Raw genomic sequence first — 27,623 nt, 5'->3', positions numbered from 1 at the left:
GTAGAATAGCTTTGTGAACAAGCAAAATTGCAGGAATAGGGGCACAGGAAACCCTCAAGTTGTTATGGAGAAACAATTACATCCACACCGTCTGCATCAACAGTGGACAGAAAGTGCTACTGCAATATGTTAAGAGCTTTTGTGGTTTCAACTGGATCATGTGAATGCCGAAGAGGTTTAATTTCAAGAAGATGGTGCAACATGTCACACTTTGATTTCAACAATGGACTTTTTAGAGAGGTTCCCTGGCTGATGATTACTTTCAACGGTGACTTTACCACTCAGATCTTGTGATTTGACACCAAGTGATTTCTTCCTGCAGAGGTACTTGAAATCTAGTGTATACATACACCAACATACCACGATCACTTGCAGAGCTCAAGGCCAACATTTAGCGTGTGATTTCAGAATCGAGGTGCAGGTATGCTAGAAAGATGTGGGCAATTTCATCGAAAGTAGTAGTTGTGCGTGCAGAATCGTGAAGGGCATTTGAATAATACCATATTTAATACATAATTACAGATAACATACACTGAAGTAATTTACATATTATTCAGTTCCATCAAGTAACTTGCATGTTATTATGCACTGAAAAGTTGGCACTCTTTATGGGACACCCTTTTCTTTAAATATTTTATTCCTAACTTTCTTTAGTTCAGTAACTTCTGTAGTGTAGCATGTAAGTTAGGTGTTGGGAGGTACAAGAAAGCAACAATCACTCTCACACACTTGGACGATCAGGTACAGGTCTGATCTTGATTAAGGGATGGAAATAAGAATCTTTTTAAGTGTAAGTTACAATATTACAAAATTAAAGTAACACTAATCTGATAAATGTTCAGATACTAGCTCCATGCCGCAGTATCACCCACCGATAAGCCAGTATGTATTTTTATAAATCTTCCATTAGTCCACCACCTCCAGCCTCCTTTCTCTTCCCATTCCTTCCCCCCCATTGCTCTTTCCACCTCCTTCTCCCCCTACCTGCGTCCATCGCCTCCTCCCCCCTTGCCTGTCCATATTATTACCCTCACTCCAGTAGGGGGCTGGTTGTTCTTACACCCACAATATGTCTTTCCAGATCAAAATTAATGTGTGTACCAGATTTGGTTGAAATAGATAAAGGGGTGTGGGATGAGCTTTCTATCTGTACTCCTATTGTACCTGTATCTCTAGTGAATTCCACCCTGCAGTTCAGTTTCCACACAGCTCGATGATGATGATGATGTCATATGACATAATTTTGCTGGTGCATCCTGCGGTATATGTGAATACTGTGTGCAGAATGTCGTGAATACAGCCACTAGTGAAGAAGTAATGAATTAGAACGTGCATCTGCGATAGTTTTATTGTGTGAACAGCGAAATACAGTCAGTTATAAACTTTTTTTTTTCTTGTCATCAATTTGTGGGGGTTGAAGAGAGAAAACGTTTCTTAAAGGTTTGATTTGTATGTAGAGTTTGTTGAAAGTCAAAAAGTGTCGTCAGTCTTAAATACTGGGTGAATAAAGTAAGATTATTGGTGTGTTGTGGGCTGCACTTATTTTTTACCCCCAGGTAGGGGTTTAAAAGATAGCCTGTGTGCTAGTTCAGAGTGTAAGCTATCTCCATTCCAGATCTCATCCAAATCTGCCAAAGCGTTACAGTATGAATCAAAATACTCTCACGTATGTTGGGTCCCCTGCATCACCCATCAGAACATGTTGACCACTTAGCTGAGCAGGCAGATTAGAGAAATGATAATTCTGTAAAAATATAGTCAGATTGAGTTGCTACCCAGTGCTTGCCTACAGGAGACAAAATACTGCTGTTGTCGCAAAGTATATTATTTTAAAACAGAAATAATTATTCCTAGCTTTTGGAACTGTTGCTCCTTCCTCAAGGAGGAAAGTGAGGTGGGTTAGAAAGGATGAGGAAGGAGGGCCAAGTGATACAGACTCTAGGTTGTGGAGGACCTACTGTATAGCCGTTTGTACTTTTTGTATTAAATGTCCTGAGATGTCCTTTTTTTCAGATCTGAAGTTGCTCATGAAAAGAACAAGTTCAAGCCGTCAAAATGGGTGTCTGTTGCTTTCTCCAGAAAAGCAAAGTGTCCATCAAAAGGTGTCATGGAAGGTGCTCCTTTAACACAAGAAGGAATTTGTCAAGTGTATCAGCTTATTGAATTTCTAGGAAAAGAACAGAGTAAGTTATATGTAAAACCAATAGTTAAACCTTGATTCTTTAAACGTCGAGAAATGGAATGAGGAAATTTAGAAAGCAGCAGTTATAATTAAGGAGTACATGTAACATTATTGCTTGCTCTTGTTGTTATATTATTGGAAACTGTCAGTAGAAGTAAGTAAATAAAAAATAGGGACTCAAACCATGATTCTGGTAGTAATAATGTAAACTGCAGTTATGCAAAAGGAAATGGTTGGCAGCCTAATTAGCAAAGTTGTACTGAGTAATAGAGAAAGTTAACAATTGGTATCTACTTTACTTGATACTGAAATACTATTTTTGCTTACAGAACATGAGACAGTAGTACACTTAAGCAAGCAGTATACCAATGGTTTGTTATGAATAACACAGGAGTATTAAAACTGGCTTTCAGTAACACTTAGTATCTGTACATTAAATCAGAAAGCTAAAGATCATTACAGGTAATTGATTATTAATGTTAGAGCACTAGTAATTGGGACTTGAGGATCTTTTTATCAGTTTAATTATTGGGAATTACTGTCATTGAAATGGTATCCAAATCTTTATTTATGCAGGTTATTGTTTGTTTTGTCTGTGTGCTAAATAAAGCTAACATAAGACATGTGGTTCCTGAATCTGTAGTTGTTTGATGAGTGGTAACCAATTATTTATTATAGCAAGTAAATGTTATAAAATTGGTAGCTGCACTTAATTAGTATAGTAACTGTAGTTTGGAAAGCAAAAGTGACTCAAGAGTTCATGTGGGAGGAGTCAGAAACGTATCTATCAGTGACTAAGTTCAAGGCTGATTAGTTTCATTAAAAAAAGTACGAAAAACACTATTAATTGCAAACACATGAAATATATACATAATTACAAACCTAAACATTAATTATTCCTTAAGCCTATTTTTCAAGTTTACTGGACAGTAACTACTCTCATTGCAGTTGTAGGCAAGTAACTTTGTACTGTACTGATATTTCAATAAGAATGACATTTAATAAAGCACTTTAGATCTTTTGTTGGCAGTTACACTTCAGTGAAACTTTATCTTTCTATAAAAAAACATGAGGAGTCCTTCAGAAACAAGACTCACTGATGGTAAAGAAATCTTCTACTCTACGAAAGTTATTAAATGTTTCTTCTTCTTCTTCTTCTTCTTCTTCTTCTTCTTCTTCGTTTCACCCAACTTTGGGGTACGTTGAATCAAAAACTTCTGTGTGTTCTGTGCCTTTCTTTTCGCCCAGTACTGCTTCATTCTTTCTGATCTTGCTTTTCTTTCCTCATCAGAGATGACAATCGTTCTTTTCTTTCTATTTTGGAGCTGGAATCCCTCTTTTCTGTCTTTGCTTATCATTTTTGCGGTCCTGTCTGTGAGCATTTTTTCTGTGATGTGTAGTTCTCTTAAGTCTTTCTCTGTTTGGATAAACCAATTTGGTTTGGATTTTTTATTCCTGAAGTAGTCAAACATTCTTTTTGTAAGTCTATTTGGGTTCATTCTGAGAATGTGCCCATAAAACTCAATTCTTCTTTTCCTCATTGTATCCGAAAGTTTTTCTGTGGTTTTGTAGAGTGTTTCATTTTTGGTATGAATTAGTTTGTCGTTATGAAATTTGGGGCCTAAAATTTTTCTCAATATTTTTCTTTCTTTGATCTCTAGCCTTTCAATTGGGCCATGGTTAGTGATAGATAATGTCTCAGCTGCATATAGTGCTTCTGGTTTAATGACAGTGTTGTAATTCCATGAGAGGGAATTTTTATTATAAGTATTTTTAGTAAGCTGAAAGGCTAGTTCAACTTTGTTTCTTCTTAATTCTATTGCTTTTTTCTCAAGGGCGTTCCAGCTAATCCATTCACCAAGATATTTGAATTCTTTAACAATTTCGATCTTTTGGTCTCTTACTTTAAGATATTTCATTGGCTTTTTTATATTTGTGATTATTTTGGTTTTTTCAAAAGAAATTTTAAGGCCTATTTTCTCTGCTTGTTTCTGTAATTCGAGGATCTGTTCTTTGGCTTCTTCCCATGTTTCAGCTAGTAGGGCCATATCATCCGCAAATGCTAGGCAATTAACCTTGATGCCTTTGTTTTTTGTTCCTAGTCGGATTCCACTATTGATTTTCTTGTTCCATTCTCTTACTATTTTTTCTAGGGCACAGTTAAATAACAATGGAGAGAGTCCATCACCTTGTCGTACTCCAGTTTTTATCTCAAATAGGTCTGAGAGTTCTCCCATAAATTTAATTTTGGAGTATGTGTTGGTGATGGTTTCTCTAATTAGGTTTGTAGTTTTATTGTCTAGGTTCAATTCTTTTAATATGGAGATTAGAGATTCCCTGTCTATGGAGTCGTACGCCTTTTGAAAGTCAATGAATGTGATGACATACGCTTTTGCTCTCGATTTTTAGTAGGCCATAAGATTTTTGAGGTTTAGAATTTGTTCTGGGCAGGATCTTCCCTACTTTAGACAGTATTTTGTATGTTATGTCAAGGAGCGAAATCCCTCTGTAATTGTTGGGGTCTGTTCTGGATCCCCTCTTATGAATTGGGTGAATGAGGGCCATCTTCCATTCATCCGGAATTCTTTCTGTTTTCCATATTTCTTCAAATATGTTTTGGAGAGATTCTATGGCATTTCTATTGACATTTTTCCACAGTTCAGCTGTAATTTGGTTCTCTCCCGAAGCCTTATAGTTTTTGAGATTCAAAATGATTGATTGTAGTTCCTCGACGGTGGGTGGTTCTGAGTTAGGACTTGTTGAAGTTGAGTTGCTGAAATCCATTTTTTCAATTGGTTCTTTACAGTTGAGGTGGTTTCTGAAATATTCCCTCAAAATTTTGCAATTATCCCTGTTGTTGTGTGCAATATTACCATTTTTATCTTGTAATTGGAGTGTCGGTGGGCTGTACTTGGTTATTTTTTGTTTAAAAGTTCTGTAAAAGCTCCTAGTCTTGTTTTTGTTGAAGTCTTCGTTGATCTGCAAAAGGAGTTGATCTTCTTGTGCTTTTTTAATTCTTTTGAGGTTTTTACTCACTAGTTTTCTTACACTCAGGAAATTTTGCCTATTATATTCATTTTTCTGAGATTGCATCTGTTGCCATGCTTTCTTTCTTTGCTCAATAAGTTTGTCACATTCCTCTGTCCACCATGCGTGTTTTTTGATTTTGGTTATAGGTGCTATTTGTTCAGCTTTGGTTAGTAGGCTTTCCTTCATTTGATCCCAATTTTGGTTCCTTATATCTTGAGTCGCGAGGGGAAACTCCTTCGAATTCATTATCTTTTCTGGATCGTATCTTCTGCTTTTGGGTTTACTGTTTCTATCTTTCCTTTTGGGGATAATTTTGAGTTTTATTTTAGAAAGATAGTGATCAGAATCCAAGTTTGCTCCTCTGAGTACTTTGACATTTTGTATTTCTGTATGGTGTTTCCATTTTATCGCCACATGATCAAGTTGAAATTCACCCAAGTGTGGGTTTGGTGAGGTCCATGTCTTCTGTTTTCTGGGCAGTCTCTTAAAGGCTGTGGATTTCAGGATCAAGCCATGCGCTTGGCAGAGTTCTACTAATCTGACTCCATTTTGGTTAGTTCTATTGTGCGCTGGGTAGTTTCCAACAATATTTTTGTATTTCTTCTCTTTTCCTACTTGAGCATTGAAGTCCCCCGTAAGTATGATGTTGTGTTTGTCTGGGATCTTTTGCACCACGTCATCTAGTTGTTCCCAAAAACGTTCCACCTTTTCCTTATTTTTCGTATTGTCTTCATTTATGGGGGCATGTGCATTCACAATTGTGTATACTCTATTAGCAGATTTAAAAGTCAGTGTGGAGAGTCTTTCCGATTGTGATTGAAAGCTGATAATGGAGTCTAAAATACTTTTATCTATTATAAAGCCCGTTCCAAGGTGGGGTGTGTTTTTCATTATTCTTTTGCCTACCTTTCCTTTGTATATTCTGAAACCTCCGGAATCAAAATTGTTTTCATCTATGTATCGAGTTTCTTGTAGTGATGTTATGAGTATTCTATGATGTTTGAGGGTATCTGTAAGATGTTTTAATTTTCCTGTTTTTAAAAGAGAGTTTACATTGAAAGTAGCTATGTAACTTGTTTTTTTACATTTCATTTTGCTTGATGTGTTATCATGTCCCGATTCATCTCTGTGCAATGCTGCAGACTCCCCAGAATCCGATAGTCTGCTTGCGCACCTTGGTGCGGTGGATTGTCCACCTGGGGTAATTTGTTTCACATTACACTCTTCCATGATTGATAGTATTATGTAAGGGGTGACTCTTCGAGCCACAAATTTACAACCACGGTTGTTAGCCCTGGAGGTTTTTCCCAGCCGCCCCTAACCTGGGGAACAGACGCTGACCAAAGACCGCCCAATGTGAGACAGTCGCCTTTGGATTTCTGGTCCTGTGTTGGTCCACGGGTGGTATTTTATTTCCCACCTACCCTACATATCTGTAGAGCTTTCCCCTATCCGCCACCTGGGGACGCGCCCGGTAGGGGAACAGGTTCCCCCTCGGGTTATTAAATGTTGTTGTAGAAATATTTTACTTTTCAGTTCAATAAAATAAGATACTTGGGAATATCACAGCACTTAGAATGGGACCCTGTCTAGGTAAATGACTAAGGATAAAATATGGGTCTTCACTACAAAGTTTAAATGAAACAGCATTATTATTTGAATAAGAAATCAAATAACTGGTGCATGAAATTTTGCAGTACTCAACTGGTTATTAGAGATAAGGTGGTGGCTGTGGTGATCACTGGTGGCTACTAAAAAAGGCGGCAAAAGTATGCATGTCTCTTGCTATGTCACAAGCTCTGAAAATACTCTTCTTAACATCAGATTTTCGTAATACAGAGATAACCAATGTATGCTATGAATAATGCGTGAAATTTCTTCAACAGCAGAGGATATATTAAATAATTTTGCTGCTCTTCCTACCGTGTTCAGCACATGAGATGCTAACATTTTGCATGCTGGCCATCAACTAAGTCTTAAAGGAGCTTTGTAGTTAAACTGTAAAATCCATCAACTAACTCTAAAAGGAGCTTTGCAGTTCAACTGCCAAATCCACTTTTTTTATTCCCACCATGTGGGTTCTGTTGCAGAGGATCTTTGCTCCACGTTTTACATAATTACAAACCTAAATACCCTATGCATGAACCATTGTTACTAGTAAAGTTGTATATTTTCATTCTTTTGCAGAACAATACTTTTAAGATTACATCCATAGATTAATTATGTTGACATGAATGAAACATTTACATAGATGTTACATCAGAGTATGGTCGCATTAAGTAAAAGCTGATGAAGTTTTATGAGCTAAGTATAGATACTATTGATATTGGTCTTGCAAATGGTAGTCCTAGTTAAACAGTGGTGTTAGAAAGTTCCATTGAAATCAGAGAGAACTTCAGTACTGATTTAAGTGAATGCAAAGCCTAATTGATAATATCGAAATGAAGCCAACGGAGTGCGAGGAGAGCAATGCAATAAACATTTAATGAATTCAGGAGTAAAATTTTGCCAACAATCTGACTTATGCACACTGTATTTACTGGAATCTAAGCCGCACTTTTTTCCCGGTTTTTGTAATCCAAAAAACCGCCTGCGGCTTAGAATCGAGTGCAAAGTAAGTGGAAGTTCTGAAAAATGTTGGTAGGTGGCGCCACAACTAACTTCTGCCGTCGAATATATGTAGCGCTACACAGGCATGCTTTGCAGGCACAAAGATAAATACTGGTGCAAAAACCAAGGCGAGCTCTTTTTTCCTCCGCCCCGAGTTTCGACCACTGCATTTTAATACATTATCCAACGAAGTAAATACAAATTCTGTATTGTTCATCTTCGAATGTAGCAGCATTTCAATGTACTACGAAAATCCGACTGGCAAGACTGTTTGGGATTTGTGTCAATATGGCCAACTCTGCGTTCTGAATTTTTTCCTACCTGCGAGAAGAGATGGTTGCTAATAGGCTCTTTTATGAATTGTGAATCACGTGCAGTATTCTCTTCACCATAAGAATAATACAAATATAAACATTTTGCCATGTATTCTTTCATGTTTGCTGCTATCTCATTTAAATCCTGTCTGCCTAATAAACTACGAAACTAGAGTGAGACAACAGCAAACACGGAAGAATATACACATCATGTCATGTTTATATTCATATTATTCTTATGCCTAATAGTGATACAGTCAGAAATGAAGCACGGCAGTTGACTAGATTTTTAAATCTAAGGCGACTCTAATTTCTGTGCAGAATGTAATGTACTAAAGAGGTGTCTGTAAAGATTTTCTAATGGAGAAAAATTTTCGCTGAACTCTCATTCAGAACATCTTCTATCATACGCAGTATATTATTTGGCTCTTGTTGATCATTATCAAAGAAAGCAGCAGTATAATTTTTTTTTTTTTTAATTGTAAGCGGCGGTAGCGTGCACAAAAGCAAGCCATGCCGCGAGCGGCGACAGTCGCAAACACTCATCATCAGAATGCCACGAACAATGCATGACACAGTACAGTAATGCATTTTCAGCTTAGAGTGGCGTAAACATCTAAAACAAAGAGAAAAGCACTTATCAGATCAAAGAAAAATAAGCAATCAATTCAAACTAGACGAAGCACGTGAAAAAGGAAGGGTACCTGTATAAATACAGACAGAGCGCCTGATGCATAGCAATGGCTACCTGGTAAAGCTTAACTGCTAAGCTTACGACTCGAACCAAACTACTGTAGCTGTATCATCATTCATTTGACCTAAATTGTGTCTCATATTACAGTGGACCAACGTTGTTTCCATTTGGAGGTGCGGCCTAAAACTTTTCTCTCCCCTTGAATTTCGAGTCTCAAATTTCAGGTGCGGCTTAGATTCAGGAAAAATTTTTATTCCTTGATTTCGAGTCTCATTTTTCATGTGCGGCTTAGATTCGAGTGTGGCTTAGATTTGAGTAAATACGGTAGTCAGTAAATGGTTCAAAATCATCTATCAGTCGCCCAGTGACCATACTAGGGGCTCTAATCTTAAGGGACATATGTGGACATGGCACAGAAAATCTTTTTGCTGATCGACTGTGGAGAGTGAAGCCCAAGGGTTCACTTGTCATTGCAGGTAACAGCTTCTTCGAGTTGGTCAGCATTTCTCTCTCATGTTATCCAATTCTAAAATTTACAGTCTTGGTATGCATGAGTAGCAGATCTAAGCTGCAGATGTGTGTGCCAATTTCTCTCCCACACATTATAATTTGTCATTAACTATAATAATAGTGAGAAACTCTTTCTGGGCAATGTCTTGACATAACAGTATCAGTTCTTTGTGGAAAGTACTGCATTTGATTTAATTCTGCACTTTTAAATGGTCGCTTCTGTTAGCGATCGACAAATTCCTCTGGCCCCACACAGGAAACTGCCGCCACATATCAAGTTGCAACAACTTGACAATGCTTTGCATGTCATGCAAAAATTGGGCAAGTATTAATGAATGAATTCTTAAAAAACATAGAAAATCCAACTTTATCTTAGAGTGAAAGTAGCATTTCTGTATTAGAGATAGTGTGAATATTATTTCAGGACATTCCTATGTTTTGGAGTGTTACACTCATCTGTATGATGCAAACAACACAAATAAGAGGATACCAGAAAACACAGAGGCAAACACAAACAGTCTGATGTAAATTAGCTCTGCATCATTATTAGGCACTTAACAAAAGCCATGACATGCCAGATTTTTAATAGCCATGTGCAGTTATTATAATAAACATTCTCATAAAGATCGTCGCTTAGCAAGTGTTTCCAGTAGTAAGTGAAGCAGTAAGTGTACAACGAATGTTGAACATGACTGGAAAAAACTCAGTCTTTGGCACAAGCCCACATCCAGACCATTGGCCTGAATGCAGACTTAAAGTACACTTTGTTGAGATTGCAAGTTTTCCATAATGAATTCATGTATTTTAGGCAGTAGCTTAGCAATTCTGGCATTGCAGCAGCTGAACAATTTCGGCAATTGTTGCCCTTCCTCACTATTCTAAACATTAAATCATCACAAGCATTCTTTGATAAAAATTAATTTATATACAGTGTTTATATCAGGAACAACACACACATCTAGGCTCCTGAATTTATTAAGATTCAAAAGTATATTATTCAAATGGTTTCAGCATACAAGCAAGTTTTCCAAATACTGAAGATCATGTCATGCTCGGAACTTTTTTTGCAAACTACACACTCCTTGAAAACCTTTGGTAGTGGCAGCAGACGCATAACGAAGTGGAATGTCTTGCTTCTTTCACACAGTAGTCTGAATAGTTCCAATTGACCAGAGGAATTTGCTTTTAAGATGCTCAAGACATTTCATGTAATTACTCTAAAAAAAAAAAAAATATAAGCAATCACAAGGTTTATATGTACTTATACTAAAATAGGATTTTTTTCCCTTGTAACAGGCTACAAGCTGTTAATAGATAGTTTTGCACCATGGATGGAGACACTGGAAAAGGCAGCTCAGAGTGCAAATATGCGCCTTATTTGTGTTGTGACATGATTTATTCTGTGTATTGTAAATGTTGGACATTATTAGACATGGTTTATTGTTTTTACATACAATTTTTAGAATAATTCCAAATTGAATCAGTTCTTTGTAATTTTTATAGCTTAACAAAAACTATGAAATTTCAGATATTATTCAAGAAGGTATATTTCGCCGAAGTGGAAAAATGACTCGTCAGAATGAGCTGAAGATGTTGATGAACCAGGGAGTGCCTCTAAAGTTGGGAGAAGGGAACTTCTCTGTGCATGACTGTGCTTCAGTATTGAAGAACTTCCTGGCAGAATTACCAGAACCATTGTTAACTGATGCACATTTTCCAGCGTACTACCAAATATCAGGTACAGTCAGCTAAAATACGATTTGTTTAGTAGTTGTTCACTGTTTGAAAATAGGCCTTGCTACTATCTTTGGACACTTCCTCTCTCTGAAAGCTTATGTTACTTATATTTGTTGTTACTAATGATTAATAATACCATGAAGAGTAAATCTTTGAATTAATCTATGTGTACTTCATTTTTGTAGTACGCAACCTGTGTGATATAATTTTTATCTGAGTTTGCCAGAAATTGTTGAGAATAGATTTTTCTTGCTGACTGAAATTATGAAATAATCAAAAATTCACTTTGCATGTTAATCACATGTAATATATTTTTCTTAATTGTGTTGCGTTGAGTATCTAAGTCCTTTATTTTGAAATAAATAGATTTTGTGATGCATCATCCAACAGTGATACAGAAGTTGACTCTCACAGCAACTGTTGCAGATGTTAAAAGGGTTACATGCTTTTTCAAGGCACCACCAGTTTTATACCGACCATAAAGCGTGAGTTATGGATGATTCCCATACTTTTACAATGAAAGAGCTGAGACACCACTATTATGGTTGTACTGAAGAAAAATTGAACAAACATATACATGTAGTATTTTTAGTTGTACAGTTGTACAAAATATTTTCTTACATTAGTATAATGTGTGTTACAATGAAGGGAGGAGTAAAATTAACCACTTACCATATAGTTAAGCTGTTAAGCAGTCTCACAGACAAGATTGAAATTTTTGCAGAGCTTTCAGACAGATGCCTTTCCTTGAAACTAACTAACTAACTTAAAAAAAAAAAAAAAAAACCACTTACAAATGTACACGCACACTGCTGGTGGATGATAAAGTTAATGACCACCATGTCTCAGACATGTTCGAGGTACATTATATTAGAAGACGGAGCAAATTCGGGAAGCGGTGACGCCAAAGCCAGCTTTGCACATTCATCGTCCAATGTAACTGAACATTCTTTTGCTGAAATAAGACATTTGGAGTTGCGTAAAGGAGAAGCAGTGCATCAGACTCTGGAGACTTCCCTGGTGCTACATATGCTGTTGAGATGTGACCACTGTATTGGAGTAAACATCACACAGTTTAGTTAAAGTCCTCCTAAAATGTCTCACTTCACATTTGTCCACTACGCCTAGCAGTAATGCGGGCTACTATATAGCAATCAACATGTTAGTGTCGTAACATACATGCATAGCTACAGGAAGGCAGTTGAAGCAACATTTGACTGCAGACATTCTGTTTTGTCACTAAGAATGCCAGTAATAACATACCAGGTATGTTCAAAAAACTCCAGAACATTCATAATTTCATACTAACAGTGTGTTGGAGCAAAATGATGTTGGCATCCCTACACACACCTGTATTTAATGTATAGCTGCCAGAAATTTCATTGTTGTATGTCTGTTAATTACTGTTCAGTGCTGCATTGCATAGAATGTTGTCACACACAGTTTGCAAATTTTGAGATGGCAGAGTTAGATGAACAATGTGTGTGCATTAAATTTTGCATGAAACTCAAGAAAACTCTACAGACACACATCAAATGATGCGAGAAACCTACTGTGATGAGTGCTTCAGCCACACTTGGAGCTATGAATGAATGGTTCACGTGGTTTAAAAATGGCCAGGTGAAAGTTAAAGATGACCCTTGTTCAGGACACCCTTTGATGTCTGCCGACAATGCTCATGTCAGCAACGTCAACGAAATTATGTGTACCAATCGAAGACTGACTGTCCGAGAGATTGCTGAAGAACGTAACACTTCAGTTAGATAATGTCATGAAATTCTAACACAGCAAGTTCATCCCATGGCTCATCAATTAAGAGCATGTGGATCGCACAAATGAGAATGAGATGTTCCCTAAGGGAATCGAAACTGGTGATGAGACGTGGGTCGATGGTTATGATCTCGAGACCAAGGTTCAATTTTCAAAGTGGGTCGGCAAAGGTTCTTAAGCACCAAAAAAACCTCATTAGGTCAGTCAAATGGCAAAACCATACTGATAGTTTTCTTTGACTTGGAACAATTAGTTCATCAAGAATTCGTGCCACGGGGATAAACCGTTAATCAATGGTACTTTCAGGATGTGTTGAGACGCTTGGGAGAAAATGTGAAAAGGAAACGGCCAGAAATGTGGTGACACAATTCACGGCTCTTGCATCACAATAATGCACCCATTCATCCCTATTGGTGCGTAATTATTGCACAGAAAATGAAATCACTGTGCTGCCTCATCCTCCGTACTCTGCAGACCTGGCCACTGAGGACCTTTTTTGTTAATTTCCAAAAATGAAAAACCAGTTGAAAGGATGAAGATTTGCAGTGGTAGACGAGATGAAAGAAAATTCGCTGAGTGCGCTTCACACGATCCAGCAAAAGGCGTACCAAGACCACTTCCAGAAGTGGTATCAGTGTTGGGAGCGGTGTATGAGTTGTGGAGGAGAGTACAGAGGAGACCATGCCCAATAAGTAAAAGGTAAGCATGGAAAAATTTTGTGGACAAAGTTCTGGAACTTTATGAACAGACTCATACATGTGTTCATTTCAGTGTGAAGAATTTGGTACACATAGACAATGTAAGCTGCCACAAGTGTACTGCAGATCTTTCCTGCATCTGTTGGCATATATTGGTCCACAACTGCAGCAGTGTCAAGCCAACAGTGTTGACGAATCTGCATATTCAAATATGGTCATGCAGACAATATGAGGGATGTACCATGCAGTGGTCACATTGTAGGGACAGTTGCGCATGAATGCACGCGCAAGCCCACACACACCCACTCTAAAAATCGTCACATAGCAGGATGCATTGTACGCTGTGAGTCTCTGTATTACAAACCATGTTTCCTCGAGACTGGCTGTGAGTGATTTTTCTGCTCATTTTCGTCATTGACATGCTGATATGGTACACATTGATGTCAGTGAGGTGTACTGGTACTTTATTATGTTTCCTCATTGGTTCCGCTGCACTGACATACTTTGGCAATCAGTGACTTTTTTCTGACCATTCAAATTAATGCATCAATGGGCCTAAAACAGTGCCATCTCTGGTAGTCTTAATCAGTTACTATTGCTACACAGTCCCACTCATCCTTTGAGTTTTGACGCATTCACAGAATCCCTTCTGAGATGTTGTAATTTTCACAAACATTTCCGTGATTGATCTGTGTGTTCCTCCCAAGGAAATTGCTGCATTTTATGACAAACTACATGCTTGTTTCAAACAAATTATTTTTTGCAGCAAAAGAAATCTTTTGTTCATGCCATTTACTCAACATAATTATGCAATGATCCTATATGTGAGTAAGTATTTGCGCAGCCAAAAATCTAACTTGCTTGAAACAAAGTTGAAGGTAAATGTTGTAGGATAGTTCTTGTAGAATGTAAATACTTTATGATTAAAGGAGACCATTCACTGAAAAGAAAGAGCATTGAGTTATTGATAGGTGCATAGGAAAGAAGGAAAACTTGCTAGCTTTTGGAAACATCCTTTGATGAACTAGAGTAAAACACACACATGCATACGCATGCGTGTGTGCCCTCCTCTGCCCCTATATCGTGGCAGCTACACTGACAGTGTCAATGCTATTTACGGCAGGTGGACAGGTTATGGTGAGAGTAGTGCTGGGTGGGGTGGGCGGAGGGAGAGGAAAACAGGAGGCAGGGAGAGGGACCATGAGTGGTTGGCTAGCACCTAGTAGGAAGGCCGCTGGTTTGCCGGCTATGAATGTGGAAGGAAGGGGTGGCCGGTGTATTTGGTGGCAAGTTTGTAGCAGCCAGTGGGAAGTGGCACACACTGAAGGTGATGTGGGGACATTAATTGGGAGGTAGGAGAAACTGTTGGGTGGAGGTTGCAGGGACAGTGGGTTACCTGAGATTGAGGCCAGGAGATGTATGGGAGCGTAGGATGTGTTGTAAGGATAACTCCCATCTGTGTAGTCCAGAGAAGCTGGTGTTAGAGGGAAGGATCCAGATGACTCAGATTGTGAAGGAGCCACTGAAATTGAGCATGTTGTGCTCAGCTGCATGTTGTGCATGGCACCATCAGCTTCTCTGAACTCCACAGATGGAAGTTATCCTTACAACTCGTCGTCTGCTCCCATCGTCCTGGCCTCAATCTCCGATAACCCTCTGTCCCCACACCCACCACCTGTCAATTTCCCCTTCCTCCATCCTGTCACCCCCTTGTAATTCATGTCCCTACATTGACTTCGGCGTGTATCATTTCCCACTGGCCGCAATTGTGCCAGTCCATATACTTGCCACCCCTCCCTCTCGCATTCGCAGCCAACAGACTTCATTTATATTTAATAATGCATTCTGCCAATTGTGACAGTGCACATTGTTTTCGTATTTATCATATTTAACAGACTGCAAGGTGCACCTTAATTTTTAAGTAATTGATTAAAAAATAACATTTTTACCATTTTTTATTATTAGATTGCACAGCCAGGCTAAAAAATTCTTAGTTAGAAACCTAATTGATGCTTAAAATCCTTGAAAATCATCATCTGAACTTTCTTCTTCTTCTTCTTCTTCTTCTTCTTCATCGTCATCATTACTGTCCTCTTTATATATCATTTCACACCAGCCTCGTTCATCCAGCCTTTCTTGAAAATGGTCATTGGATTAAGTTTAGTACCATCAGCATGACATGAAAGGAAAACAGTGTAGCACAGTTCGTCCATGTCCACTTATTTTTATAGTTTTGGCACCTTTTGTGGCAACAGTTCTGTTACTCGAGACATCAAATGTGGGAGGAGTTTCGTCCATATTAGCTATTTGGCTTAGTTCCACACTGGTTTTCTTTTGATGTTGAATAATAAAGCAATGGAAAGATAATATTTTCTTTTCATACTCCTGTGGCATTTTCAGAGAGATTTTGGTTTTCGTTAGCATGTCAAGTCCATGATGCTTCATAAACCTGTACCACCAACCAATTTCACCCTTAATGTCTGTTAAGTTCTACAGTAGCGCAAGCTATGAGTGTGTACTTGAATCATTTTTGTATTAATTCCAATGCCATTTTGACAGGGTCCTTGAATCCACTTCAGTATGCCATCTAGTTTTGGCCATTTTTCCATTCAGTCCTCTATTTACACAATTAGTCTTTCTCATCTTTTTCAGTTCTTCTTTACTAGCCCGCCAGTTGCGAATGGTTTTCCCTGTTGGTGGAGGGCCGAAATGCTGTTCAGATGCTCTGTTTCCAAGTTCCTCTGCATATGCTATTACTGTCAATTTATAGACTGTCTCATATCTTGTTTTTTGTTTTTATATCTTACAAAATTAGCTACTAACAAAAATACTTTACTGTCACCAGTAACACAAATCTCTTTCAATGCAAGTTAACTGGTACCACAGACTGCGATGTTGCGTCATAGGCATCATAGGCTAGACAGTGTTCTGGGTTTGTGATGGCAGGGTGGGAGGCAAGCTTGTGGATCCCTGGAACACATGTTTGTCATGTCAGGGCACTGCTGCTACCAGTTGAACCCAATGTTGCCAAACAGAGATAGGCTTCCTGCAGCATTGAATATATGGCCATTTTTAAGACTGGTGGGAATATTAAATCAAACACTGGACATTTTTATATTAATTTCAAGTATAAGACACAAATTTTGGAGGCAATTTTTCGAAGAAAAAAGTGTGTCTTGTAGTCTGTAAAATATGCTATATGACTGTTAATTTTAAGGACAAAGTTTTAAGAATTTCTTACAACCGCAAATTAACTTTAGTGAACAATTACAGCTGTGTTAAATTCTTGCACTCGAACAATCACAATATGGGACATCACCAGAGTGTAATCTGTGCGTAAATGGTAATAAATGACACACTATCTGACTATACACGCTAGGTTATTTAATGTCTAAGTGCCATTAAAATGTGTGAGCTCACACTGGTATAGAACTCATCATTTGAAATAGCCTTCTTTCAACGACCACAAGCCAGATTTGAAGATGCACTGCTACTGAGGGCACATTTGCACAGATGAAAACAGTATACTACACACTATTAGTCTAGCTGGCACCATGTAGGTGTGTGTGTGTGTGTGTGTGTGTGTGTGTGTGTGAGTAATACTACACACTATCAGTCTAGCTAGCACCATGTAGGTGTGTGTGTGGGGGAGGGGGGGGGGGGCGCACGCGCGTGCGTGCCTGCATGCGCGCGCGTGCGTGCCTGCATGCGCGCGCGTGCGTGTGTGTACTCAACGCTAGTGCCCCCTTTAATCCTAAAGTATTTACAAATTAGATAAGCATTAAATGCTCCATCTTGATCCAGAGAAGTGCACACACTGCCAATTAAATCAAGTAGTATAAAAAGGAAGAACTTGGAAATGAGAATAAATTCTTAGTGTTGTTGCGTATAACAATAGGCAATAACTAAGGTCTGACTGACAACAAAAAATGTACACACTCTACAAGAAATAGTCTTCTGTTTATACTGCCTAGTCTCTCCTTGAATAATTATATAATGGATCAAAAGAGGGTAAAATACACTCGGATGTTGAACTTGATGCATTATTGTTTCAGTATCTTTGCTGGGCGTATAGGTTAGGATTTTCCATTTTTACTTGTATGGGAGGGAACACTCTGGGGATAATTTGAATGATTAATGAAAACCAACTCAGCATATGTTTGTTGTGTTATGGCCATTCTTCTTCCCCCTCTCTCCCCCCCCATCCCCCCCCATCTCCCCCCCATCTCCCCCCCCCAATCTCCCCCCCCCCATCTCCCCCCCAATCTCCCCCCCCAATCTCCCCCCCCCCCAATCTCCCGCCCATCTCCCCCCTATCTCCCCCCCTATCTCCCCCCAATCTCCCGCCCATCTCCCCCCCCATCTCCCCCTACCTCCCCCCCAATCTCCCCCCCCCCCCAAATCTCCCCCCCCCCAAATCTCCCCCCCCCAAATCTCCCCCCCCCAAATCTCCCCCCCCCCAAATCTCCCCCCAAATCTCCCCCCCCAATCTCCCCCTATCTCCCCCCCCCATCTCCCCACCCCCCGCATCTCCCCCCCCCCATCTCCCCCCCCTCCATCTCCCCCGCATCTCCCCCATCTCCCCCCTACCTCCCCCATCTCCCCCCTACCTCCCCCACCCCTGCCCCCTACCTCCCCCACCCCCCCTGCCCCCTACCTCCCCCACCACCCCCGCCCCCTACCTCCCCCACCCCCCGCCCCCTACCTCCCCCACCCCCCGCCCCCTACCTCCCCCACCCCCCGCCCCCTACCTCCCCCACCCCCCTGCCCCCTACCTCCCCCACCCCCCTGCCCCCTACCTCCCCCACCCCCCTCCGCCCTTCACACCCCGTCCGCCCCCCTCCCCCCTTCACAGCCCCCTCCGCCCCTCTCCCCCCTTCACAGCCCTCACCCCCCTTCACAGCCCTCACCCCCCTTCACAGCCCTCTCCCCCCTTCACAGCCCTCTCCCCCCTTCACAGCCCTCTCCGCCCTTCACAGCCCTCTCCGCCCTTCACAGCCCTCTCCGCCCTTCACAGCCCTCTCCGCCCCTCACAGCCCTCTCCGCCCCTCACAGCCCTCTCCGCCCCTCACAGCCCTCTCCGCCCCTCACAGCCCTCTCCGCCCCTCACAGCCCTCTCCGCCCCTCACAGCCCTCTCCGCCCCTCACAGCCCTCTCCGCCCCTCACAGCCCTCTCCGCCCCTCACAGCCCTCTCCGCCCCTCACAGCCCTCTCCGCCCCTCACAGCCCTCTCCGCCCCTCACAGCCCTCTCCGCCCCTCACAGCCCTCTCCGCCCCTCACAGCCCTCTCCGCCCCTCACAGCCCTCTCCGCCCCTCACAGCCCTCTCCGCCCCTCACAGCCCTCTCCGCCCCTCACAGCCCTCTCCGCCCCTCACAGCCCTCTCCGCCCCTCACAGCCCTCTCCGCCCCTCACAGCCCTCTCCGCCCCTCACAGCCCTCTCCGCCCCTCACAGCCCTCTCCGCCCCTCACAGCCCTCTCCGCCCCTCACAGCCCTCTCCGCCCCTCACAGCCCTCTCCGCCCCTCACAGCCCTCTCCGCCCCTCACAGCCCTCTCCGCCCCTCACAGCCCTCTCCGCCCCTCACAGCCCTCTCCGCCCCTCACAGCCCTCTCCGCCCCTCACAGCCCTCTCCGCCCCTCACAGCCCTCTCCGCCCCTCACAGCCCTCTCCGCCCCTCACAGCCCTCTCCGCCCCTCACAGCCCTCTCCGCCCCTCACAGCCCTCTCCGCCCCTCACAGCCCTCTCCGCCCCTCACAGCCCTCTCCGCCCCTCACAGCCCTCTCCGCCCCTCACAGCCCTCTCCGCCCCTCACAGCCCTCTCCGCCCCTCACAGCCCTCTCCGCCCCTCACAGCCCTCTCCGCCCCTCACAGCCCTCTCCGCCCCTCACAGCCCTCTCCGCCCCTCTCCACCCCTCTCCGCCCCTCTCCACCCCTCTCCGCCCCTCTCCACCCCTCTCCGCCCCTCTTTCCCCCTCCCCCCCTTCACACCCCTCTCTCCTAAATGCAATGTAACCTACTGTACCGTTAAAAGGAAAGATAATAATAATACTAATACTATAAATGGGGAATTGTGTTATTTTGTGGAGCCTGATGGAGCATAGAGGTTTCTCTCTCTCCTCTTGACGGTACACGAGATGGCTTGACTCGTAAGAAGACACTGGTCATTATTGAAGGGAATGCCACCACGCATCATGAGTGCGGTGACAGTAGAATATTCATAACTCAGGTTAAAAATTGCAGTATAACCTACAACAATAGTAGCGATACTGGTAACTTCCTGAAGAATAGCAATATACACCCCAGTTCCATAAACAAAGTCCACAAGAGCATGGATCTCATGGCCGCAAGTCGTTTGGTTAATATGATTTTAGTGATGTTATTGGTTTTGTCCTGCTTCAGGTAGTTGTAGCTGCGTTACAGCTGAAGATGGCATTCCCATCTCCACTTCTAACTCCCTGGGCAATGTTTCAGGCATCGTGGGTAGGTCTACTTCCATCATTGCAGTTCCAGCAGTGACATTAGTTTTAGATTCCAAAGCAGTCGCAGATCCATTAATGGACATGACCATTTCCTGTGGAGTAGAGTTTATTTGTTCAGCTTTCTTTTGGTCCCTGGAACATGCAGTGCAAATTTTTTCAACTTGGGTTATAGAAATATTTAGTCTCCTTTTCTCTTTGCAATTCATGTCCTTGTTATGCCACTCTTTAGGTTGTGTTTCATCCCTGGAATGTCGAATGGAGCTTCTGGTGGTAAGGACAGTGTTGCCATTATTTACAACTGAATTTATACTGCGAGTTTTGCCAGAAATTGCATTGAGGGTGCTTTCAGTGGGTCCAGGAGTGTCAACCACTTCTTTCACATCCTCCCTCGCCGTATTTTTTTCTGACCTGTGATTACGGTCTTCAATAGGGCTAAGTCCTCAATAGGGCTAAGTCCAACTGCCAGCACAGGCAGCAGAGCAACAGCAATAGGGTTTGTGTTAGCTGGCACGCAAGTCATGCCAGGTAAAACATGGTGCAAGAATGCAGCAGCATAGCTTTACATTTGCTGGGGGTAGTGACTGGCCCAGTTACACTGTGGAAGTTATAACTTTTTCGCATAATTCAGAATTTTTCAGTCTAATAAAAAGTGTTAAAATGAAATCCAGTTGGAAACCAATATCATCATCATCATGCGCCATCTTAAGTTCCTCAAGATCCTGTTTTTGAATGTCAGAAGCATGAGAACACTGAGAGATCTGTTCAATGATGCACTGAATACAATCTCTCCAATTTAAGTTCCACATTACTTACAGAACATTGTTAGGGCAGCTATGAAATAATGACTCTCATGTTTTGTGTACACATAGCGGCCACGCCACTGGATGAGAAACTGCTGCTGCACATCTGCTCGTTACTATGGTTGCCTGCAGCTGATGGTTTTCAGGTTGGGTTAGATTAGATTAGTACTTTTTCCATAGATCATGAATACGACACTTCGTAATGATGTGGAACGTGTCAGGTTAATAAAAGGTGTCCATACAAGATATTACATTACACAAAATATTACATGACACTTAATAATTTTTTTGTGGGCATTGGGGAAATTAACCCACTTACTATATCCAAAAATTTGTCTAATGAGTAGGAGGAGTTGCCATTAAGAAATTCTTTTAATTTTCTTTTAAATGGTATATGGCAATCTGTCACTTTTGATGCTATTATGTAAGTGACCAAAGACTTCTGTGGCAGCCTAATTTACCCATTCTGAGCCAAAGTTAGATTAACAGGTTGCCAAGTAGTGCTAACCTGAAGAAGTTCTAAGAACAAAGCCAAACAAACACAATAAATTAGTAGTAATACAGCTAAAGTGGTTTTCATTAATCGTTAAAATTAGTGTCAACTCAGCTGTAGTGCTAAACATGATCAAGAAGAGTATGGGAGTAATTGACTAATTATCAATGTTATAAGATCTAATAGGAATATTACAGACATTAGGTCATTTTGAGGACTGTGGCAACAATTTTACTGTGCCGTGCATATTTCAGGTGTTACATATTGCAACAGCAAGACAATGGAGCTCAAAATAGACATTTTTTAAACTGTTTATGATACTACAGATGTTATTATGTCAGCATGTGGTACATACTACAGTAACCTTGATTGAAGTTCATATTTATTATTTCAGTAATTAATGTTTATTTTTATTTTTATAGATTTATGTAAAGAGGTAGCATCAGGACGTGGAAATGAGAAACGTTTACTCAGAGCACTTCAGCTACTTCTTCTTCTGTTACCAGTTGAAAACCGTTTGCTTCTGAGAGATCTGCTGCAGCTACTGCATAAAACAGCTTGTCATGAGGCTAAAAATAAGATGTCGGCAGACAACCTTGCAACACTGTTCACACCACATCTTATCTGCCCAAGAAAGGTTGTGACATGGTGGTGATTTCACTTTACTGAGAGCATGCAACTAATATATGAATGTTAATTAGCAGATGATGTAAGACAAATGAGCCATCTGCTTAATAAACATTAAATTCAAAGTAAAACCATGACTTATATTTATAGTGTTTCTATCTTTTGGTTATATTGTAATATCTCTCTGTAAATATTATCATTGTAATTGCAGATGATGATAGCTTATTGAGATTTGTCACCATTAATATAAAAAAAGTTTTAGTCTGTATATGTAAGATAAGGAGACAACCACTTATCTATAGAGGTCTGGTACGTGGCTTACAGAAACACGTAATAGAAGATAATTAACACTAGCTTTCAAACTCTTGCTCTTCTAGTCAGAGTACACACACATATACAAACACAACCAGCAGCTATTGAGTGTGCTGATTGTGTGTACTCTTACAAGAGAAAGAGCACGAACTTGAAAAGCTAGTGTTAAATGATTTCTATTATGTGTTTCTGTGTGCCACACCACAGACCTCTATAGGTTAGTGGTTCCCTTTGACTTATATTATGTATTTTACCAACCAGGAATTTCCATTATTTTTATTCTGTGTAGATTAGTGTGTGTGTGTGTGTGTGTGTGTGTGTGTGTGTGTGTGTGTGTGTGTGTTTAAATAAGATGACGTGTTGTAAATAGTAATTGTTTATACCCTGTATATTAAAAATCTTTTTGTGTTTAGGAGGGAGGGGAGCTATTATGAGAACTGCAGCCAGGAAGTTTACAGTTACGTTTTTAAGTTTAATTTTGACTGGTAATGTCTAGATGGTTAGGTAATTACAGCACTCAAAACTTTCAGCTGAAAAGGGGAAATTAATACTGCTGCAAGAGTCCTTTTTAGTTAAACATGTTTAAGAAATATTTGTCTTTAAAGTGTATTTGAGTTCTCAAATTCAGTTGTTTGTTGAAGTATGTTATGAAGTAATCGTATATCTGCTGTGGGAAAATTAACAGTGAAGTTTTACATTGAAATGTAAAGAATTGTAACAACAGTAATGTGTAGTTATCACTCTAAGTACTATAAATTCCTTTGATGTCTGAAGAAATGCAATAAGCAGTGCTCTCCAAATATACATTTGATGAAGAAGAAGAAGTGGAACATTATCTCTAATGCAGAATTAGTGGGAGAGAGAAAGGAGTTTAAGGAGTGGGGTATTCAGCAATAAAATCTTTTAGACACTTGCTGAAGCCTGTGAAAAATCAAATATATTCTTCTAGCCTGAAGTGCTTCAGTTTGCAGAGGAAAGAACAGCAGAACCTACCTTGTACACAGTAATTAGTATAGTCTTTTCTTAAGTGCATCTGTGAGGAGGAAGTAAAGACACTATCTATTTATCTGTTGAGCAGCGTTTATTAATTTTTTTAAGAGTGTTTGTGTATTAGATGACCTTAAATGTCATTTGAGGTGATTAACTGGGGTAGTAGTAGCCAGAGTGTGTAGTGGCAGTACCTAAATGGTATTTTCTATTGCCTGAGTTAGTAATATATTTCATGTATTGTTCACATCTGCATTATTATTTTCCCTTATTCAGACTGTGCTAGCCTCTAAACGATGTTGTGGGCATTAATGGAAATAAACTTTATAGCATCTAAACAGTATTATGAAAAGGATAGTTGCTGCTCATCATTAGCGGAGATGCTGAGTCGGAGATAGGCACAACAGAAAAATTGTCAGAAAGTGAACTTTCGACAACAAGGCCTTAGTTGAAAATGGACACCCCCCCCCCCCCCCACACACACACACACAATAACCACAGTATCTGGCAGCTGAAGCAAGACTTAAAATATCTTGTATTGTATAATGGAACACAGGTAAAAGATGGGTACGGGCGTGCCTCTAGTGAAGAGATGCATGAGGAAGTGAGACCTGTTGGAACCTGCATTGACCATAGCCAACAGGTTTCAGACTGCTGCAGTGGACTGAGGTGGCACTCAAGTACCTGCAACACTAGATGTATCACCTATGATGCCCCTAGTCTTGTCTTCAAAACCTTAATGTCCCTACTCTTTGTGATACAGCTGATATGAGTGGTTCATACTCATCTGCAGGTGAATGGGAAACAATGGCAGGTTCACAGTTTTTGATGAAAGGCGAAAGTGGGTGCCAGCTTCGTGTCTGTCCCTTTATGCCTTAAAATCAGACACAAGGTCTTGCTCATTGCTAAGACTACATATTTGCCAGTACAGAATCCATGGTCTGTCTGGACTGCAGCTGAACTCCATAAAGGTTCAGACAATCGCATTGAGTCTGTGGTGGTCATTGGGAACTCCAGCGTTAGGTGGTTTATGGAGTCTACTCAGGTTACAAAGAAAGGTCAGTGTCCACTCTATATGCTTGCCACAAAGTCTCGGCCCAGATGTGGAGGCAGCTCTGCAAGCAGCTCTTATGTGCACTGGTTGTAGCGAATTGTAAACTGAAAGGAATGATCCCTGCTGCCTACATGTAACCCGTTGATTTGGTGAAGACTGGAGTTTTGCAGCAATGTTTCCTGGACCTATTGGAATGCTCTGGTTTCAAACTAAATGCAAGGATTGCAGTTCCACTCGCAATCACTTTCCCAGAAGAGCAAACTCAATTCCAGTGTGCTAAGTCTTTTGCATTGCTTGCTGAACTATACAGGGGGTGACCATGCACTGTCACTTTCAAGTCCAAATCCTGACACAGCTAAGATTCCTCAAACCTTCTATTAATACAGACAAACTTATAAAAAACAATGAAATATCTAACAAATAGATAATTGAAATGAGAATGGAATATTTAAATCAGATCTTGTAGAATAATTACATTGCCTAAACCAAGTTGTTTAGAACTCAACCAAAGGTTTATTTCAAATAAGTACATAAATGGTAGTCACACATAAAATTCGTAAGTCAGGTGAGTAATGTTTAAACTAGTAGTGCAAATACTAGTTATGTAGTGCAAGCAGGGAATTTACAAATGGTAGCCTGTGCAAAATAAGCGCTTAATGTCGTACATTTGTTACATATTCATACTGTATTTTAAGCACTATAAGACACACATTTATCTTCAAAAAATTGCCTCCAAAATTCAAGTGCATCTTATCCTCGACATTAATATAAAAAATCCAGTGTTTGATTTAAGATTCCTGCCAGTCTTAAAAATGGCCATATATTCGATGCCAGGGGGAAACCTGTCTCTATCGGGTAACATTGGATTCAACTGGCAGCAGCTGTGCACTGATACGAAAAATGAGAGTTGCGAGGATCCACAGACTTGCTAACTGTTTACCTCCTGCTCTGCCATCAAAAACCCATAACACTGTCTAACCTATGATGCATCATTACAGTCTACAGTGCCAGTGAACTTGAATTGAAAGCGATTTATGTTATTGGTGACAGTAAAATATTTCTGTTAGTAGCTAGTTTTGTAATGTATAAAAATAAAATGTATTCATATTATGTGGGCTATAAACTGAAAGTAATAGCATATGCAAAAGGACATGGAAACAGAGCAGCTGAGCGGCTTTTCAGCCCTCCATCCAACAGAAAAAAACCATTTGCGATTGCGCAGGCTTGCTATGAAGAACTGAAAAAGTTGAGGAAGACTAACTATGTAAGTATAGTACCGAATCCAAAAATGGCCAAAACTAGAAGATGACATATTGAAATGGAGTCAAGGACACCATAACAATGGCATTGGAGTTAATACAAAAATTATTCAAATGCAGGTTCATGAAGCATCATGGACTTGGCATACGAACGAAAACCAAAATCTCTCAGAAAATGCCACAACAGTATGAAGAGAGAATACTATCTTTCCATCACTTTATTATTCAACATTGAAAGAAAACCAGTGTGGAACTAAGCGAAATAGCGAACGTGGATGAAACTCCTCCTACATTTGATATGCTGAGTAACAGAACTATTGCCATGAAAGGTGCTAAAACTGTAACTAGAAAAACAAGTGGACATGAAAAAATGCACTACACTGTTTTCCTTTCATGTCATGCTGATGGAACTAAACTTAATCCAATGATCATTTTAAAGTGCTAAACAGTGCCAGAACCTTCTGAAATATACCAAGGTGGTGGTGTTTGCATACATGACAAGTGTTGGATGGATGAAGCTGGTGTGAAATTATGGATTAACAGGGTGGGAGAGAAGGAATGGTGCTTTCTTAAAGAAGTTATCTTCTGGTGCTACATCAGCTTAGTACACATTTGAAAAATTCTCTGAAAGAGTAATTGAGACTGGGAAATACAGATTTTGCCGTTATTCCCAGAGGACTTAACTTCACAATTACAGCCTCTTGATGTCTCGATAAATAAACCGTTTAAAGTGTATGTGAGGGAGTAATGGAACAAATGGATCATGGATGAAGCCCAACATGAATTCACCCCAAACGGAGCTTTTAAACAACCTGCACTCAAACAAGTGTCAATGGATAAGAGTCATAGTCTAGGGTGAGGTAAGACGTTATTGTTGAGTTTTTCGAAAATTGCGGCATAAGTAACGCTGTAGATTCCAGTGAAAAACATCTTATATATAAAGAGGACAGTGATGATGAAGAAGAAGAAGAAGAAGAAGAAGAAGTTCAGATGATGATTTTCAAGGATTTTAAACATCAATTAGGTTTTGTAAACTAAGAATTTTTTTAGCCTGGCTGTGCAAACTAATAATAAAAATGGTAAAAGTGTTCTTTTTTAAAAATTGCCTAAAAATGAAGGTGCAGTTCACAGTTTGTAGTGTCTAATAAGCTGTAAAGTACGGTACATCATTTGAACAGTTGTCTTATCGAAATGATCAGTAGTGAGTTGATTCATAGGATATGTGTATGTGATTAGTGTTAATGTTAATGAACACATTATTTTTTAGTCTCACCCATGTAACTACACTTAAAAACAACTAGTTTTCAAATAAAAATTTGTCCATTGAGTCGTATACAGGTTCCAGAGTCCCTGGGCCTCATTACAGAGTTATAGCATTTTGTTTGGTCTCGTGCCCCAATTATATTTGTTTCCGTATTTCACTGAAAATGGTGCACAACAGTGCAGATGTTGACAGTATGTGCGTCTAGTTTGTATTCGCTCACAGTACTTGCTATTGTCAACAGTAGTATACATTTTACTCTCTGCTTTCAAGCTTGCTTTAAGTACTGCTCTTTTCTCTCGTGGGTTTGTTTTCATGGCAATATTAGTTGTAAATTAACAGTGTTACACAGCTCTATGGATAGGTTTACTGATGAAAAGTTGGTTGTTAATTACTTTGTGTATGGTTTCATGTAATGTTACGGAAGAACAGCACAACAACAGTATTCTGAGCTTTTCTTGCAGTGATGGCAATCCCGTTCACAGTACAATGGACATGAAGCACCCAACATAAGTGCAAAGAGGAACTAGTCCATTATGGCCAATAGGATACGCTGATTCCAGTCATGTGATTTCCATTCCAGTCATGGCAAGACGTTCCCATGCTGAGCAGCTGTTAGCATTAGTTTGTCATAATAATATTGCGTAGGGCTAATACAGGGCTATTACAAATGATTGAAGCGATTTCATAAATTCACTGTAGCTCCATTCATTGACATATGGTCACGACACACTACAGATACGTAGAAAAACTCATAAAGTTTTGTTCGGCTGAAGCCGCACTTCAGGTTTCTGCCACCAGAGCG

The 27,623-nt window shown here is 40.3% G+C and overlaps 1 protein-coding gene across 4 annotated transcripts in view; it reads left to right on the top strand.

The window, feature by feature from the left end:
- LOC124794933 (rho GTPase-activating protein 19) overlaps window positions 1-27,623 on the top strand; it is a 140,591-nt gene that overhangs the window by 56,232 nt on the left and 56,736 nt on the right. For 3 of the 4 annotated variants that reach the window (XR_007016629.1, XM_047258647.1, XM_047258646.1), the window contains exons 3-5: window positions 2,014-2,183; window positions 10,869-11,078; window positions 21,741-21,955. Coding sequence is in view for 3 of the 4 variants with exons in the window: in XM_047258647.1 (XP_047114603.1) it covers window positions 2,014-2,183; window positions 10,869-11,078; window positions 21,741-21,955 (595 nt within the window). In the remaining variant the exon portion in view is untranslated. The remainder of the gene's footprint in view (window positions 1-2,013; window positions 2,184-10,868; window positions 11,079-21,740; window positions 21,956-27,623) is intronic. The other variant, XM_047258648.1, reaches the window with a different exon arrangement.

This window comes from Schistocerca piceifrons, chromosome 4 (genome assembly GCF_021461385.2).
Source record: "Schistocerca piceifrons isolate TAMUIC-IGC-003096 chromosome 4, iqSchPice1.1, whole genome shotgun sequence".
NCBI lineage: Eukaryota > Metazoa > Arthropoda > Insecta > Orthoptera > Acrididae > Schistocerca > Schistocerca piceifrons.
Note: the sequence above shows the minus strand (reverse complement) of the source record. Positions and strands in the feature narration are given on the sequence as shown.